At 39.4% G+C, this 18,936-nt stretch overlaps 1 protein-coding gene across 1 annotated transcript in view; it reads right to left on the minus strand.

Moving 5' to 3' along the window:
- Positions 1-18,936, minus strand: part of TG (thyroglobulin) — a 145,637-nt gene that overhangs the window by 88,536 nt on the left and 38,165 nt on the right. Inside the window, exons 22-34 of the mRNA XM_088062023.1 lie at positions 18,588-18,758; positions 14,873-14,995; positions 13,070-13,185; positions 12,338-12,446; positions 10,978-11,169; positions 8,893-9,060; positions 8,301-8,366; positions 7,515-7,595; positions 5,329-5,466; positions 4,049-4,225; positions 3,000-3,111; positions 2,413-2,492; positions 784-927 (exon numbers count right to left, since the gene is read on the minus strand). Coding sequence (XP_087918149.1) covers positions 784-927; positions 2,413-2,492; positions 3,000-3,111; positions 4,049-4,225; positions 5,329-5,466; positions 7,515-7,595; positions 8,301-8,366; positions 8,893-9,060; positions 10,978-11,169; positions 12,338-12,446; positions 13,070-13,185; positions 14,873-14,995; positions 18,588-18,758 — 1,677 coding nt within the window. The remainder of the gene's footprint in view (positions 1-783; positions 928-2,412; positions 2,493-2,999; positions 3,112-4,048; positions 4,226-5,328; positions 5,467-7,514; positions 7,596-8,300; positions 8,367-8,892; positions 9,061-10,977; positions 11,170-12,337; positions 12,447-13,069; positions 13,186-14,872; positions 14,996-18,587; positions 18,759-18,936) is intronic.

Here is an 18,936-nt window from a genome sequence, read left to right on the forward strand (position 1 = left end):
CACCAGACCTGCCCCCAGGGGGGCTCTCTGCCCTGGAATCGTGGCTGTCCTCCCATATAGAGAGACAAACTCACGTGGGCAATTGTTTTCCTTATTCTTTCAGTTACATTAAATCACAGCTTAACAAAGCAGAACTAGACCTGCCCAAAAGGAGTGTGACAAATGGCAAACCCATTTAAAGTTTTCAACAAAGCAATGAAGCTTTTGTTTCCCCACAGAAAATAAAATCTATCTTGACTAGGAGTGGTTTTGATTCCTCCTGAGAAAACAATGCAACATCTCATAACTGCTTTTCTGTTTAAACACCTGATGGCTTCTTACTACTTGAAAAATATAGGCCTACTTCGGAATTTTGTCTTGGTCCTTTCTTTACCAAAACAACCAAAAGTTAATTTTAAATTCTGTAGCAAACCCAAGCCTTTTGAGGTTATGCAGCCACATGGATGGTGAAACCATAAGCCAGTGAGTGAGAAACAAAAGATGACTTCCTGACCAGGACTGCACAGTGAGGCAAAATATATTTGAATTCTGACATTGGCCACAAGTTTCCAATAGAATCTAAGAAATTAAATTATACATCTTTGAGGTATTGCTATTCCTTTTGTATTAAAATGGATATTAAATTGCACCTTTCCTTTGCACATACTTGTTTGCCTGGTCTATTTGTGGTCCTTGCAAATGGATCCTGCAGCTGGAAGCTGGAATTTTTATACACTGAAGCTAAATAATAAGCTTCAGTGTGCAGAATCCCATTAGAAAGGTCGTGTGTCCTGCATCACTTACCAGGCTTTTGATACCAGCCAAATGGGTGTATTTTGACTTCAGCATCTGGTGAACTGCAGTTTGAAATGTGCCAAGCACTTGTTCTTTCCTCAGCACACGTCTGGATGCCAAGGCTGTTCAGAGTCACGCACACGATCTTTCCACCTGCCAAGGATGCACATGGTTATAGAAATAAGGAGGAAAACTTTCCTTTTCCAGATAGTGCTGTGAGGAAAAAGAACACAGCATGGTTCCACTGAGTGTTAAATGAAATTCAACTGACTTACAAATCAAAGGAAGGAAATACCTGAAATGCAACAAGTGATTGAAATTCGTGCTGAAAAATCTCATTGAATTCATTGTGAGGGAAGGTGGGTGCCAGCATTAAAATCCATTATAATCCAGTCACAGAGAATTTCACTGAGCATAGGTCAGGACTCTGAGCAAGCAGCCCTTTCATGTCAATTGAATTAAAAATCAGCATGAATGTTGAAACATATCTCCTACTTACATCAAGATAAAAATTCTTTCAAAACCCTAGTGTAAATAATTTTGTTCCTGAGAAATATGGAGGGTTTGAAACACAGTTTCATTGAAGATTTCAGCTCATGTTAAAATCACTACTGAAAGTTCTCTTGACTATATGAGTACCAAGACTGGATGTCTGAAATGTCATAGATGTTAAATATTAATCAGATAAACTCAAACTGTGTCCATTTTGCAAGTTGAGTGCCTTAATTTTTTTATTTATTTTAGAAGTATTTAAAGAAACTCTAAGTCATATTCAGTTAAGACTTCAAATTTCATATGATCATAAGGAGGTATGAAAACTGTCAACTATTTTTTATTTGCACATTAATTCTTATCTAAACTACACTGGATTAATTTTCTAAGCTACTCATTTTTGACCATATGAAAATTTTATCTGTTCAACAAAAAAAGAAATTAAAAATATGCATTTCTGAAGTGTTTGAAATTCCAAAATGCATTATAAAAACAGCACATTCTAATGACTTCAGGGAGAGTTGATTAGCACATGACTTCACCAAAACCAAAGTTACATATTTCTGTGGCCTAAATCTGAATTTTTAGTAACATATGAAAATCTATTTCATTGACTTTGAGCTGGGTGGTATCCAAATTTCAACATCAGCTAAAGACTTTCTTCCTCAAGCAGAAGAATAAACTCTGGGACCAGAGAAGGTCAGACAACCAAGAAAGCCAAAAGGCTAAATCACCCCACAGTATCTACAGGCATTATGTGTTTGCATGCACCTAATTTCAGTAATCAGTCCTTTAGGCTTTAAAAAATGAAACAACATAAAAGGGAAAAAAAATCACTAAAAGAAGTCAAGCAACACTTTTGAAGAGAATTGATGAATGAGAAAAAACTGGAGCTTTATTTTATGCTGTTGGAACTGCAGCCTTTTAATGACTCATTCTCATGAAGTTTTCTTAATAATTTCTGAAATGTGGAACGTGTCTTTGGGCTGAACTAGAAATGGTTATGGTTACTTGAAAAGGTGCTGAAGGGAGGTGCATGAGATCTGAAAGGGCTTGTAAAGTGCACTTCAGAGCAAAAGAAGGGTAAAATCTGGATAATGAAGAAAGACTGAAGTTATTTTAAAAATAAAAACAGGGGGGAAATACCTGACAGCTGGGAATCATTAAAAAAGCCAAATCCTGTGCAACAGGGATCAGCATCACACCAACGCTCACACTCAAAAAACCTAGGAAAGGAAAAGTATTATCCACGGTATCATTAGACATATCAGACACTGAGAACCTGTAGAGGCGCCTTTCACAGTAAGGCTGAAGAGACAGCATACATACACACTTCCATGCATTTTCCTTATGTAGATAAAACTATGCTTGATTAGTATACACCTACCAGACTACATGTATTCATTTAGATTATGATTTTGATATCTGCCCTAAAAATATCAGCATAAATTGATTTGGCGCATCATTGTTAAGAGATTTAACTGGCCAACTAGTAATTAATAGTATTATAAGTAACAATTTTCATGTCTATAATAAATAATGATATCATTTATTATTTATAACTCACTTATAAATCTCCTTTAAACCATATGCTATCTTTTTTTTGTTAAATACTCTCAAACAACACAATTCTTGGATCAATACTTCTGATTTTCTTTATCTGCATAACACGGCCTTGGAATTCCAATCATGGTTCAAATTCGAGGGAGAACAAAGGAACATTCTTGTCCTACCCGTCTGAAACAGCTTTTCTGCTCATGTCAGTCTTATTCCTCACTGAGAATTCAGTTACTTTCTGGAATGGTACACGTGTGTAGAAGCTCTTCACAGAACTTTTAAGCGTGACTGAAAGGAAAAAGAAAAACAAAATTGGAAAAATCAGTTTAACTTTCTCATATTCAAGTACTGGTTAAGTAATCAAATGGTAGGAGTCCAATCTTTGCTTTCATATTGAACTCTGGTCGATTAAAAGACGGTTTTATGTTATCACAGCAAAATTTTGATTGTTAAGCCTGAAGATGGATAAAAATTCATGAAGTGAAGACTCTGAAAGCTTAGCAAATTACATTACCAAGGAAAGACTTCCAGCCAGGCCTTTTTTTCTGAGACCTGATGCTACTTCTTCCACAAAGCCTTAAACTGGGATACAGCTCCAGACTGGAAGACTCCAGTGTGCTCATGCATTATTCAGCCCATGCTGTCCTTTGGGCTCCCCAAAAGGACATGATTGAATAGCTCAGTTCAGTGGACCTTTACATTTGTCACAGCAAAATTACATGTTCCTGTACAGTGAAAACAGGCTCATTTGTCCAGCTTCCTTACATGTGCTCTATGAGAAAAAAATTGAACTTCCCAAGTATTCAAAGAGCAAATGCTAAAATTCATGTCTATAGCTCTGCATTGGCTAAATCATAATTAAAATAATTACATTCATTTAGCTACCATAGAAATTTTAACAGTAGATTGTGGCATTCCAATGACATTCATATTTTACCCATATTATAAAAAAGGGCTAAAAACTGATAAGCAAATTTGAGATCCACTTGGCCTCTCTGACTTGGGAAAGGCTGAGATGGACAGAGTGAAGTTCATGGTTAATATCTTTCCATTATGAACTGAAAATTAAAAACCATATCCCAGACAGGCTGACCTGCCCTTGCACCATCACATCCCAAGACTCATTTATACATGCAGACTTTGTATCTCAGAATCAAGAGGCAAAACACTGGCTTGAATTACCAGGGTTAGAGCAGACATTATATATCCAAATACCAAAACTTGCCTATTTTATGGTACAGCATCTGTGGTTGCCAGGGTAGCACAGTTGCACAGTTTCCTGGTATTTGGTCAATGCTGCTGTCACAAATCTGTGCTTCTGGATAGAGGATGCACACAAAGTATTTGTCTGTGGCATTTTGCAGATCTGCCATTCGACAAAACTCTTCCTCTTGGGCACAACCTAGGAAGCAAAGTCATGAATAATTACACACACAAGGGCTCCTTTCCCTCTCTGATCCTCTTCATGTTTTCAGAGCAAAGCTATCCATCAGGAAACAACTAAAAGTGAGAATTTCAGTGTTATCCTACTGATAATCCAAATTAATTAACTTAATTAATTGAAAGTGCAAGAGAAAGAGGGACACATTCTGGCTTTAGTGGCACTGAAGAGCAGGTTTACCTGGAGAGCACAGTACAGGAGTTACAGCACAGCTAACTGGGAAGATAAATTCCCCAGCTGTGACAAGCATTACTCCAGTGTATTGGTCTCTCATTAACATTTTAATTCATAAAGGTCTCTTTCTTTTTTTAGTAAATCTGACATACAAATTGTATAATCATAGGAGAACTCTGCATCAGTCGTGGTCTCTAACAAATAAAAAAGGACAATAACGTTTACAATGTCTTAATAACTTTTTAAAAAAAATATTTCTGAAGCATTCAAGCATCACACAAAATTTAACCTAACTTTCTCAGAATCAACCATTCAAGATATTTGCTTGAAGCAATTTGTTCTGAAGTTTGTCCCAGGGAAAGAGTGCACCTTCAGAAAAGAACCAAAGCTGTCAAACCCATTTCTTAATTACCATGGCAATGGCTCCTGTAAATATGTGTGTCAATGCTTAATTTTAAACAGGAATAGCTCTACTGAGCTGTTACAGTGATGTTTGTGCACTTAGTTCTTAGTTCTGACTTCCTGGTAGAGCTAGAAACTCTTCTCCATTTACTGCATTAAAATGTAATTTATCATTAACCCCAATCATCTGCCCCAATTTTACCTTCTTTTACCTTTATGCCATCTCTCTATTTGGAGTGGTACACTGCCCAAGCTGTACCTTTGACTTCTCTTGCCCATGACAGGGGCACCCTGATGCTGAATTACGGGAACCCTTTCAGCAGGCAAAGACTGTAAGGAGGAAACAGGTGGCCCCACTGGCAACTTCCATGAAAATTTTAGGAGTTATCTACAAAAAAAAAATCTCAAAGTCTAAAGTTTCTACTCATCATTATTATAACACCTATTAAAAGATTTTAGTTAGAATAACAATCTCCATGATGTCTTACGTGTAAGACACCAAAGCAGAGCTTCCTCAGCTGAGTACTTCTGCCTGAAGATCCAATACTGCTGGAAAGGGAGAGAATAGTTCTGGTCACTCTGTATCTGGCTGTTGTCCATTAGGTAGAAAAGATCCTTTGTGGAATCTGAGATACAAACAAATAAAGAATCCCACAAAAAAAATTAACTATGATCTGGAACGAATTAAATTTATTTATATATAAAATTCTGCCTTTCACAGCAAAACAGCTGCAATCATTTTGTCAAGCTAGAATACACCAAAGCCTGCTTTTAATAACAGAATTGTTTACCCACAGTGACTCTCCTGTAGGGAGTTCCTCCTCACTGAGCTGCACTGCACAAAATAGCACTGCCAGACTATTTCCAACATCCAAAAAATGGATGAAAATTCCTGCCCCTAGAAATTAGAGGGTTTGCTCCGCTCTGTCATGCAACACAATATCCTAACAGTAAAGTATGAGGATTCGGAGGATGTTTACAATTCCTTAATCAATGTAGCTTTGTTAATTCAAAATACTGCAGTTTCCTTATATTCCCTTGAGAAGCTTTTACATCTCTCAGTCTTAGAAAGTTTTCCTGACAAGCTTAATACTTATTTCAGTCATTTAAGCTCATTTCTCTGAATTTATGCTCCCACAGACCACATTAAATAATTTGTTTCTGTCACTGCCTGTGACCTTTAGACATGTGTGAAATGATTTATATCTCCTGAGCTCCCTCTGAAAAAATCAGTCACAGCCATTTTCTTGTTTCCAAGTTTATCCCCTTAAATAAGGGTCCAGTATTAAAAGAAATGGACATTCTTCATATCTCTTACAAATTTCTTCATAAACACTTTCACATTTATCAAATGTCATCAGCAGGTCTCATCCCCAGTTCCAAGATTGTGAGACACTGTGTTACTTAATCTTACATGCAGTGAAGAAACAAGACAATAATGAAAACAAGAAGTAAAGACATGCTGATGATTGCTGTTGTGCTGAAGCACCCACTGACATGCTGAAAATGCAGCTTTGAATTTCCTATCAGAAACTAGAAAAGGTATGTTACCTGTGCTTCACAAATGATTAACAAGTCATAATAGCTCTGTAGACATTTTCCCAGATGTATTCATGACTTCCTAAAAAAGGTAACCTATAATTCCTGTTACCTCTCAAGTCATAACTTCAGCCTTCAGTTTCTCTTAAACAGCTGGTGTCAAGAGTAAGATTTAGGGATGGAGGTAAAAACTGCATTCCTTGAATTACTGCAGGTTTTAATGATGTCATCAGCCCCAGCAAGGTAAATGAAGAACCCTGAGGGCTGTACTCATGTCTTGGCAGATAAATGCAAGATAATTTCAATCACCATAGTAATGCATTTTTTTCTCTCTCTTTTTAAGTCTAGACTTTAAAATACCCCTAACTGTAAAGGAGTTCTGCTAGGTAAATGGGCATTTTTAGTTTTTTAATTAGTTTAGTTTACTTTCCTTTCAAATTCCATATGCAAAATCAGCAATTTACTTCCTTTCAGGGTTTTGCACATATTAAATCATATGCTCAGATATCCATCAAGACTCCTCAGCAAAGATTATAATTTATTAAAAATGAATCAAGGTGCTCTCAGCAAACTCTACTGCTCAGTTTCTCTTAGGATTATGGTGCTGAAGGCCCAAATGAACTCCAGTAACCTCCTACAAATTATTTTGGACCTATATATGACTTCATACAGCAAAGAACAAACCCTGGAATAACAAAGGAACTAAAAGAAGTTCACAGGTCCCTCACTGTCATCATGCATGGAAGAAACACTTGCGATTGCAGTTTCATCCTGGGTTTCTCTACAGCCCATATTTCCAATCATACTGTCAGGATACCCAGGTACCCAGGCCAAGGATTTCATTCCTGGGTTTATGTAAATTTTTTTATCAGACAAATAATATTTCCTGTGTCTCAGTAAGTCTGAAAGAACAAGTTTCACATTGAACATTTTAACATTTTCATTTCCAGCCTGGCCTGGCAAGGTAAGAATCATAAAGCCAGGCCTACATTTTGGACATCTTTCTCAAAACCTGTATCAGACATCCTACTTCAGAGAAATATATATATATAAATATATGATATTTTCTGGTTAAATTCTGCACCCCCTCTCTGCTCTCTTCTGTTGCCTGCTCTGTCTGCTGTTGCTCTAATACCTGATAACATGAGATCATCCTTTGTTTTCAAAGCAGCAGCCTCACACAAAGAGGTTTCCATCCGGGTGACCATATCAGAGTCTGGAATGAAACAGGAGTCAAAGAGCAGAGTAATTCCCTTTACCTTTCTTTCACAAGACAAGACAATCCTCAGTTCCCAAAATTGAACAAACATATAAAGTGCACCACTTAGGAAAATTCCTTTGGTAATTCCTCCAAACATTGAATCAAGAAAAAGTAAAACCATCTGTGTACAGCTCTGGGGAACACCTAAACCAAAATGCATTGTTTGGATGACAAAAGTAAATGCAATATCCACAGTCACTCTGCATTCAGAATCAGCTCTGAAGGCTTTGTGCACTTATAAAGCATTATTAGAAATCATTTGTGCAGGTCCTGCCATGTACATGGTGAGATTCAGAAAATAAAAAAATACAGTTATTCTGCTAACAAATATAACCCATGTAATTAGGCATAAAGTGCCAAATTATTACGGTACTTGGACACTGATGGGACAAAGGCAGGTGTCTTCATGATATCATTTTCAAGGGTATTAAAAGTTATAAATTATGTTCTCAGACACAAGAGTTTACCCAAATTTCATGAAACTGGCAGTAGAAGAATTACTCCAGATTACACATCCCTGCCAAAATACGCTTCTGAGTTGTATCTTAATTTGGATAGCATGGAATGAAGTGACAATGACATTTCCATTATAGAATAGACATCTGCCACACCCTACAGTTCACCATAAGTTTTTGTAATAAATTTTGTGAGATAACTTACCTCTCCACAGGTAAATTTCCTGAAAGGTAGTGAAATTTCTTCCTGCCTCTTCCATCAACTGAGAAGCTAGTAAAGAAAAAATTTTGTTAGAATAGCTGTTTAAATTAACCATATTTTAAAAATGCTCAGTAATTGCATAGAAAACACATCACTAAACTATGCATCACAATACACAAGTCTAAGGAGGAAGATCACAGGTGTCACAGGGCTAGTCTGGATCCAGGGTGCCAAACTTTACTCACTTTCCTATCATTGCTTTTACCATGTAGGTCTGGGCATATCCCTTTTTTATCTTTGCTCCAGACTTTGTCTTTTCTTCATATTATTATCTTGGATCTGCCTGAATTAAATGTTGCAATTATTACAGAGTGACATATTAAACAAAGTCTCAACTTTTATCAATGTTCATGTGGCAAAATGTGAGATCTATCTACCATCTATCTAGCAATGCATCCAGTCAGAGAATTCTTCTCTTGTGATATAGATTTACTTGAAAAAAGCATTGGAGTACAAGAGCAGGCTGGTGAATAAGACAGAGTCTATACAACAATTAAAGGGAACTAAAGTAAATTGAGGTAATTCACTGACATACTTCCACTGAACACTTGTCCTCCCAGAGTGAAGGAAAACCTCTTCTCCTTCTCATCATAGCTCACACCATTGCACATCCCACCCATGGCTGAGGTGGGTGTTGGACTCCAGCCTTTGGCATTGCAGATCAGCACGTCTGGGGAGCTCAGCAAACTGCACAGAATGGTTCCTAGGGGCAGGAAAAGACACAGCTGCATCACTGCACTAATGCTTTGCACTTACCCAAGCCCCCAGTACTTCCTCTAGGTGCCAACTGAACCTGTGTCACTGAGAGAGTCCCTTCACTATTGCTACCAAAAAAACAAACAACCCAAATAAGCAAATTAGAATCATGTGTTCAAATTTGAGTGCTAAGGTTAGCTACTCATACCCAATCTAAACATTTGTAGCCTGTTCTTCAGAGATTTCAGGCACATACTATTATCACCTAATAAAATATTACTATTGTCTAATAATACCCAACAATGTTCTCAGCACCTCATAGCACCACAGAGACACATCCAATCCTTTGAAGCTCTTAAAATCTCAGGTTCTGAACAAAAAAAAAAGCACTTATATATTTTTACTGCAGTGGTTTCCTGAACTGGTGCCTGATTTCAGTCATCCTAGGCCTGAGTGTCCCCCAGCACTGTGATGTGAGTTGGGGGACCAGAGTGTTTAAGGCCACATGTTCTGGCACCAATCTGTTACCATAACTTGTAGGCAATACTCAGCTCCTGCTTTGCACTTGGTGTCACAGCTCAGGAATTTCTAAGGTTTTACAATGCCCTCTCTTGTTTGTTTTTATGGACTGGGTATGCTACATTTTCCTTCTTTTTTCTTTCTTTTTAGAGCAAAAAGCCAGTCCAAGTAATGCATTTACCTGTAGAGCTCATCCAAATAGTCACCCCAACCAAACAGATATTCCCCTTTTACACTCACAAGTAGAGAGAACCCAAAATTTGATGATAAATATATAGAGAAATGGACTTTACAAGATCACCTAGAATATTGTGATAAAAAAACAAACAAAAAACAAACAAACAAAAAAAAACCAAAATAGAAAATAATTTTCTGGAAATATTTTCTTGACAACTTTCACAGATAACTTGTGGCAGATTTTCACAGATTTTCTTAAATCTAGGATCAGTTTCCACTCCAAACTGGAGAAATGCAGCCACTAGCACATGCCTGAACTTCACAGAATCGTAGAATATGCTGAGCTGGAAGAGACCCACAAGAATCATCAGGTGCAACTCCTGGCTGTTGATAGAGCTTGTCTTTAAATCTTTGAGGCATGTCATTTAGAACTTTATATTTCCTACAAGAAATGCATCTCCAAGGGGAAAGTCAATACCATGTGAGCTTGAAACTAAACTGCAAAAAGTAAGCACTGGCATAAAGTGCTTAAGCTTGTTGGCAAAAAATCTGGTTGTGCCAAAGTCCCACCTCTGCCAGACTCCATCCATCCCACTACCACTTGCTCTCCTAGACAGACATCCAGACCTGGGAGATTTTCTGTATGCAGTAATATAATTCTGTTTAGCATCATTTTTTGCTGCTCTTAAAAGGAAGCTGATTTTCATTTGCACCACAAGAATTATGTCTGGAGGCAACCTCTTAGTTACTGCATCAGCTGAAAGGCACCAGTTTCTGGCAACCAAGCCCTGCTATGTACGGAGAGAGGTGTTTTCAGAACAATTTATCTCATCCAGATGGAGATGTCACACACACACAGAATAGGCTGAGTTGGAGGAGACCCACAAGGATCACTGAGTCCAGTTCCTGGCCCTGCACAGCACAGCCCCAGTAGTCACACCATGTTTCCAAGAGCATTGCCCAAACACTGCTGGAACTCTGTCACGCTTATCCCTTCAAACTGTCCATTTTGTTCCAAGAGCAGGTTGCTAGCTCAGGCCTTTACTGCTCCACACAGTCTTGGGCATTACTCAAACCTTCACAGCACCAAAGAAAATGTCAGTGATGTAGAGACAGGCTGCTCACACAGGTACAATGCAAAGGTGTGTGTCTGTGCCCAGCAATGACCTCTACTCATTTAGCACTGGTTTCCCACTGCAGAACCCTTTCCTGTGCAGTCAGGCAGTACCTCCATCCAGCAGGAGCTGGCTCAGGATGAATCCATCACAGCAGGAGTCCCGGCTGCACTCCTGTCTGCACAGCAGCTGAGCATCAGTCTGGGAGGTGCCAGGCAGCACCATGGAGCGGTACACACCAGACAGAACGTTCTGGAAGCCAGTCCTCTCAAAGGCCTTGGATCCAGAGGAGTTGAATTCCTGTCCTGGACAGACAGAAAGGGAAAGGAGCTCAGGGGGAGCTCAAGGAATGTTTTTTTATTTGTCTGCAGACTGGAGCTGGTTGAAAGATTTATGATCAAAACTCAAAATCCTTTTCTGGTCTTTGAGTTTCAGAAGCAAGATGAGGTTATCAAATGATGTGGTGCCATTATTCCTGAGTAGCTGGTTATAATGCACTGCCAGCAAAGAGCTCCTAAACTGATCTCTGCAGTAAGGTTAGTAATATCCCACCTTCAAGCACTCAGTCACACTGTTAGTAACTCCCAGATAAAAATGAAACAAATTTTTCTCACTTAAAAAGTAAAATGTGTAATTTGGCCAGCATAACTGCATCTGCAATTAATGCTTCTGCTAACTAGAAAGGCATGATTCATAGAATTTTGGTTCTAGAAGACTAGAATAGATCTGGTATTAACAAGATTATGCCAATCACAACAAGCTACAGAGACTTATTTTCAGGTGAGACTTAGATCATTCATTTTTTATTAATATTAATAAATGACTCAGAGTTTTGGACAGAAGAACAAAGAACACAGTAAGAGCAGAGAGTTTTGAGTCAAATCCTGCAGCATTTGGTTATCTTGCTTCCAGTTTGGCCTGGCACTAAAAGCTGGTCACACAGTAGATGTGGTGCTATCAGCCACACTCAGGCCATGAATAAAGAAACATAAATAAATAAAATTTGTCTCATGCATTCATTAGTTCAGATGAAATGTTTTGGGATTCATGGAGAGCAGTTGACTTCTTGCTGGTATATTACTACAACAATTCACAATGAAAAATGAAGTGAACTTAAATTATGTACAGTCTGGTCATTAATATTGCCTTATGTATTCAAATAACAAACTGCTTAGTAAAGAGAAGTCATAACAGAACAGAATAGGAAAAAACATTGGATATATTTTGAGTTTTTATGGGACTAGTTGCTGGCAAAAATCATCAGAATGGCATACAAATGTAGTCCTAATTTCTAGGGAACAAGATATGAAAGAATTTGCTGAAGCTTCTGGACTGTCACAAAATGTACAGCTCTTGAAAGTATTGTGTCCTCATAAACAAAGATGCTCCTCACATTCAGTTATGAGCCTCTACAGAAGTAGTTACCAGCTTGGACAGAGAGCCAGATTTAGGTGAGTGAATCACAACTGGTACCTCTCTTCAGATAGACCATCAGTGCATCTCCCTCTGGGCTCCTGACACGAAGCAAGCAGCTGAGGCCACTGATGCTAGTGGCAGCAGGGTTCCCCAAGACACCTTGCACCTGAGACAGAAAACAGGCAAGCAAAATAAATAAAACCTAATGGTTTCCTCTCCTAAAAAACATTTTCTTTATTAAGAAACTCATGGGGAGCAGTGAGCAACACACGGGTAATCACAGCACAACTCCATGTGGACGTTTTTTATTCTTTCTCATACAGACAATTTTTACACTATCAAACTGAGAGCTCGGTTCCTCAATGCCACATTGCTGTTTGGAGAAGTGAATAGGAAAATAGTACAGTGATAAAAGCACACAGTTCAAACCCTGGCCTAGAGGAAGGGACTCAGAAAGAGTGATTGTTTCAGGTGACCTGATTACCAACCTGGCTACTTCTAATCTGGTCTATCCAGATTAACTCTCTTTTTAAATCAATCTGATATCCTTTCTGCAGGTGCTCAGCATGTTTTAGGGACAACAGTGCTGTGTGATGTTTCAACCAAGCACTGAGGTATTCAGATGTCATTTTTGGAAACATCTGTGTGTAGCTCCTTTACCAGCTTGCAGGGATTTATTGCTGCCATAGCGGTCAGGTAACAGCCTGCCTTTCTTCTGTGATCTTGTCTATTTACTTTGAACACACAGCACTATGATAAACATATACTTTTAGATATGATCATTCTTACCAATCCAGAGGTGGTGCAGTTGAAGTTGGCTTCAGCAGTGCTGTATAATTCACAGAGCACTTTGGTACCAGCAGGAGAAACAGTTGCAAAGCCACAGTCATCTTCCCTCTCACAGCCTGAAAAAACAGGAAAGAAATTTTAGGTTTCCCAGCACTTCATATGCAAAATGGTTGCTACAAATTCCACTGCTTACTGCCACTTATGTAGATTTCCATATGTCTATCAGACATGAATTTAATTAACCAAATGATCTTTAGTACTCAACTATTTTAGTAGAGAGTTGAGGATTTAAAATTGAATTAAATTAATGCAGAAAGTTGTTAATCACGCGATGATATAAACAGATGAGACAGGTCTGACCACACACCCAAATATTTAAAGTCTGCTGGATAATTTTTCCCAAGGCAGGACTCTCATGAACCACTTTTCCAGCACATCACACCTGCCTGATACAGTAACCCCATGGCAAAGAGGTTGTGACAAATATCAGGGTGAGAGGAAGGAGGGAAACATCAAAATCTTCAGTCAGGCTGGCTGCCCCTGCAGCAATCCCCTGGCCACTGCAAGGGAGAAAGAACCAAACCCTGCAGGTTTGGGAGTGGTTGAAGATCTTTCTGCCCTTACACATTCACCATTAATTTACTCCACAGCTCTGCTCCTAGCCCAGGTGAAACACTTTCCAAATCTCTGGTATAAAATCAACCAATTTAGATCAAAAACCTCAGCTGAGCTATCTGACCTTACAGGGACTTAGGGAAGGAAAGATTAACCCTCAACCCTCAATGAGAACTTCAGCAGTAATATTTTGTAATTGTGCTGCCATTTACATAACTTATAAAGAAAATACAGCTGTGAGAGAGATGGAATCAAATTGGTTGGCAAAAAAGCACGATTTCCTCCCCAGGTTTGTTCTCAGGCTCTCTCAGTTCAGTGTCTTGATTTTGGATGTCTCCATTTTCAGGGGAAGGTGCAAGAAATCTTAGTGTACTGCCAGGATGAGCTCCTGCATGAAAATCATTCTAGTAATAAAAGGCTTCATATATTCAGTTCTTAACACAAGAGGTGATTGCTCCAACTAGACCATGGCATGTGACACAAAGCCATTGATCTGTCAGAATTTTAGTATGCACCTTAAAAACAGGACATCTATGTTATTACTGCCAGAGAGTTTCTACTTTGAACATATCCCTCTGCCTCCTTTCACAGCCCAAGCTTTAGGAGACACAAGGTGAGACTGACTCAAAGCACCCTGAGAGCAGCGTGGTGATTCTTCTGGGTGTCAGATGATTCTGAACCAACTTAAACCAGATGCAATATAGTATATAAACTACAAGACTTGGCAGAGGAGTATCTCTGAACTCCTTATAATACCCTTCTGACATTAGCAAGGATGATTATTCCTATTTTTTGTGCCAATCAGGTAATTTGTGAAGAGGTAAAAGCTTGCTTTTCATATGTCCTGAACATCTAATCCTTCTTTTGTCTGCACATCTGCACAGTCTGATGAATGTTTCCTGGTTTAAATCTGTTCTCATTCGTATTGCAAACTACATAAACCAGCTTTAAAGTCAGATGACTTGTCTGAAGTAGTATATAAAGCCAGAAGATTTCTTTCTGAAAGAAATATCAAGCTCTTCCCTGAATCAAGGTCACCAAAAGTTGTAAATATCTTGCAGTGAATTGGTGCTGAACTGCAGAACACACAGTTCATCCAGGAACTTAACTACAAACTCATCATATGAAAATATTATTATTTTTCACAATTGTTAGAGTCATCTCTACAGCTTTTCTCAGTTTTCTCACCTGAAATGCACTGAAAATATGTACTTTGCAGGTCTCCCCCAATTGACTGAGATTGAAGAATTTGAGCTTCTTCTGATCCATAAATCAGGCTGGAGGCAGGAACTCTTTCAAATTTTCTGAGCACTAAAAAAGACAACAAAAAACCCCAACCAACTTGTATTATCAGTTCCCATGCTGCAAACAAAGACTTTAGGTAGAAATGAAGCTTGAATTCTGTGAGGAGAGAGGTTTGCTCATTAAATGAGATACCATAACCTCACAGATAATGCAGGAGACAGCTGGCGTGAGGGTAGAATTTCTGCTTTGAAATAAAAAGTGTCACAAGATGTTTTAAAAAACAGTTAGCCAGGAGTGGGCTGGGATTTTACTTTCCAGTGAGACTTCTCTTCCAGCAGCAGACCTGCCATCTCTCATTACTTGTTCATGGCATCAAACCAACTATTGAGTCAAAGGGGGAACCAACTTTCTCCAAATCAGTCACAGAAACAAGAGACAGCTCCAACAGCACTCGGTTAGACAGAAAACCCAGGAACACACAAGCCTGATCTCCACTGACTTCAGGCCCAAGGCTATATGCAAGGTAGTGTGTCCTTCATGCTGTTACTGACTGTCACTTTACTGACCAAACCTTTTTATCTGCTCCCCCTGCACTGGATCCGCTCACCCGTGCGTGAGTCTGACAAGCAGCACTGCTCACACTCTGCGAAAAGCTCATGGGGCCTGGAGATGCAAACCCCAAAGGCCACTAAATGGGGTGAGAAATCTAATCCAGGCTCCAGAGGGTGTGGCCCTGTCTGTGGCCTGAAGAGGATTACAGACTGGTGAGAGGACACACAGTGCCACCACCACCCTGCTGAGGTTGATAGCACCTGCACTCTGTGCCCACAGGTTGAGGCACCAGTGCATTTCAGTGAGCACAGCACAGCATGCCTGCCCATGGCAAAGGGGTTGGAAGTAGAGGATCTTTAAGATCCCTTCCAACCCAAGCCATGCCGTGGTTAAGAGAAGAGCGTGGTGATTTAGCATCATCCCTTGGTGACCAAACTTCTCTAAAGGTTCCAGGTGAAGGCAGCTCCTTGCAGCCAGCACTGAGCCTAGACCTAAAAGAGGCAAAAGCAGGAGCTCTGGTGTGATCCCAGCTGTGGGAGACATCTGCACATGGAAGAGCTGGACACTCAGCCCCTCTTTCCCCTGGGCTCATGGGGGCAGCAGTCCAGCCAGAGGATGGACTCTCTCCCTGAAATGTCTGGACAAACCATGAAATAAAACTCAGGGATAAGTTCTTAAAACAATAATTTGTACTCTTACAGCAAGAGTCAGGGCTAAATCAGAAGCAAACGTCCACTGCTGTCAGGGCTGAGCCAGCAGGTGCTTTTGATAAAACCATCATTTCTGCTCAGGAAAAAACCCATATGGGTTTGTCAAATGCCTAGCACAAGAAAATCCTTGAGCTCCAGTTAGGATGGGGACAAGGAAGAAATACAGTGCAAGCAGAGGTGAAAGTTTTTTCCTTCCTAGAAATACAGGGCACAGAAATACAAGCATTAGCTAACTTCTGCAAAAGACTGAATCCCTTCTGCATCTGCAACTGGAAGTGATGCTTGGTTAAAAGCTGCCCTCATTCCTATTCCAATATTCAAATTTTTAAAATTACACTCTAATTTTTTTTCTTTTCTTCTGATTTTTTCACCCTAATTCCGGCTTCATCCAACCCCTCAATTTCCAAGAGACAATTTTTTCTCTATTTTTCTCCCATATTATTGAATACCATTTATATTGAATACAATAATATGGGAGAAAAGTAGACAGAAGATAGAAAGTGTAATGAAACTGTAAACTGAAAACCAATGAAAAAATAGTAGAAAAAATGCCTTTTTTAAATTCTTGAATATTTTTTGTTTTTAGTACAAAGAAAGGTAAAAAAAATGCAGTCATAAAATAATTTCACAGGCTTAGTGAAGAGCAGAAATTCTCTCTCACTTATTATTAGAGCAAAGCTCTAGGTCCTTCTGTTGTTATAATTACAAAATCATAGAATAGATTAGGTTGGAAAGGACCTTCAAGATCACCTAGTCCTAACCCCCATATAATAAATGCTGAGTGGTCTAAAATACAAAAAGAAAAACAACAAAGATAACAAACAATGGCTGTTACAGCTTATTCTTCTGCATTCACACAAGGCAATTCTTCTGTCTGAAGACTTAAAAACCAAAGTCCAGGTGGATTTTGGTGACCCTTCCCCGCTGCCTGCCCCTTGCCAAAGCAAGATCAGCCTTCAGCCCCTACTGTCTTGCTGTGTGTTGAATTCAATTAAGGGACATAGCAGAGGCAGGAGAAAAAGCTAAAATAGAGATAAACAATTTAGCTTCACATTATGCTTTCCAGAAATGAAGCATGATCTTAAAACAAAATTAAAAAAAATAAAAAAAATTAAATAAGTCAGAAAATTATTATTTAAAAATCCAAGCAAGAAAATAGATTTCTCAGGTGTTCATGGGGCCCTGATCCTTTAAATGGCATCCTTGCCCATGGCTGGGGTGCTGGAACAAGATGGTCTTTAAGGTCCCTTCCAACACAAACCATTCTGTGATTCTATGACACATTGTTGCTGTGTTTTTAAAGAGTCATAAATGAACTTTCAACAGTCATAAATATCTGTAGTGACATCTTCTAGCATGACCCACAAAACCAAGCACAAATATCTACAACTGCTCCATCCTGGACAGAGTCAGAAATGTTCAAGCAGGAAGACTCACGGTAACAGGAGAATTCATATCCTGAGTTCTCTCTGCAGAGAAATATCCCAACTACCCCGTGACTGAGAGCAACAGAGGCTTTGACCTCATGTTCATAACTGTGATCAGTCCCTGAGTATGCTCAGAGGAATAAAAAAAGAGTTATTTTAACTGAGGTACTTTTGCAACAACCTCTTCTCAGCTGAGGGCTTTACTTCTCACACTCCTTCCACTGATCACACTTGTCATAAGACATTGACTAATTCAAAGCACACCATGACATCAGTTTCTAAACAGAACATTCCATTAAATTCAATACCAATCATATGATGAGCATATACAAACTTCTGGGAAAAAGCAAAAGCTTTGAGGCTAATAGTAATTAGACCTTACTGCAGGCAGTCTGGGGACTGTTTGATAGATGACATTCTTTGCTTTTTAAGTTTTTCATCCTTGAAAGCCAACATTTTGCAGCTGTATTCAAGCAGAAGTAACCTCCTCCAGCCTGCAAGGATGTCCTCCCCAAGTCAGATACCTTACAGCAGGAGCCCAGAGGTGATGTTATGTTGTAGCTATGAGGTCATTGCTGAAAATAGTCTATTTCCCATGAATACACAGATGAGGGATAATTTTACAAATAAATTATTAATATTGCTTCTTTCTCATTAGCCCTCCCATTATTCTTTTGGGTTTCCAAGCAGAGAGCACAAGGTCAGCACACATCAAAAGCTGGCAGCCATCTGAGAGCTCAGGAAACCTGCTACTCTCTCTTCCCTTACCAGAAATAACTTCCCCAGTGGAGTCAAGAAATGTAGAACTAAGGAGGAACATGGCAGAGGCCACAAGTATGGGGAAGTAAGTAACTATGGGACAGTGAATCCCCATCCATCTATCATCCCTGTGGGGTGATTAGTCTCTTCAGAAGGAAGTTCCACCCATGTGGGGTCAAATCATATCCAAAATATCCCTCTGCCACTTACCCAAGCACTGGTCATCTGTAAGGAGATCCTCTGTTTGAGTCCAGTCCAGAGCTGCTCCAAAGCTGTCGACACAGAGGGATTTCCTGGTGTCAGGGTCCTGCTGGGCAGGTCTGTACTGGCCATCTTCATCACACTGCAGGCCCTGCTCATTGCTCTGGCAGGATGTCACACCTGGTACGAGAGCAAGGGAAGGAATAAAGGCACTTTGATAATGCTGTCAGCGGGTTTCACAAAATTCAGAAGCTGAACAGGACTTCTGGAGGTTGTAAGGTCAGAGTCCCCTGCTCAGGCAGGGCCACCTAGAGCTGGCAGCCCAGGGCCATCTCCAGATGGCTTTTACCCATCTCCA

Source organism: Pseudopodoces humilis, chromosome 1, assembly GCF_049639895.1.
Source record: "Pseudopodoces humilis isolate 2021_Gansu_Grassland_sample_001 chromosome 1, ASM4963989v1, whole genome shotgun sequence".
Lineage (NCBI taxonomy): Eukaryota > Metazoa > Chordata > Aves > Passeriformes > Paridae > Pseudopodoces > Pseudopodoces humilis.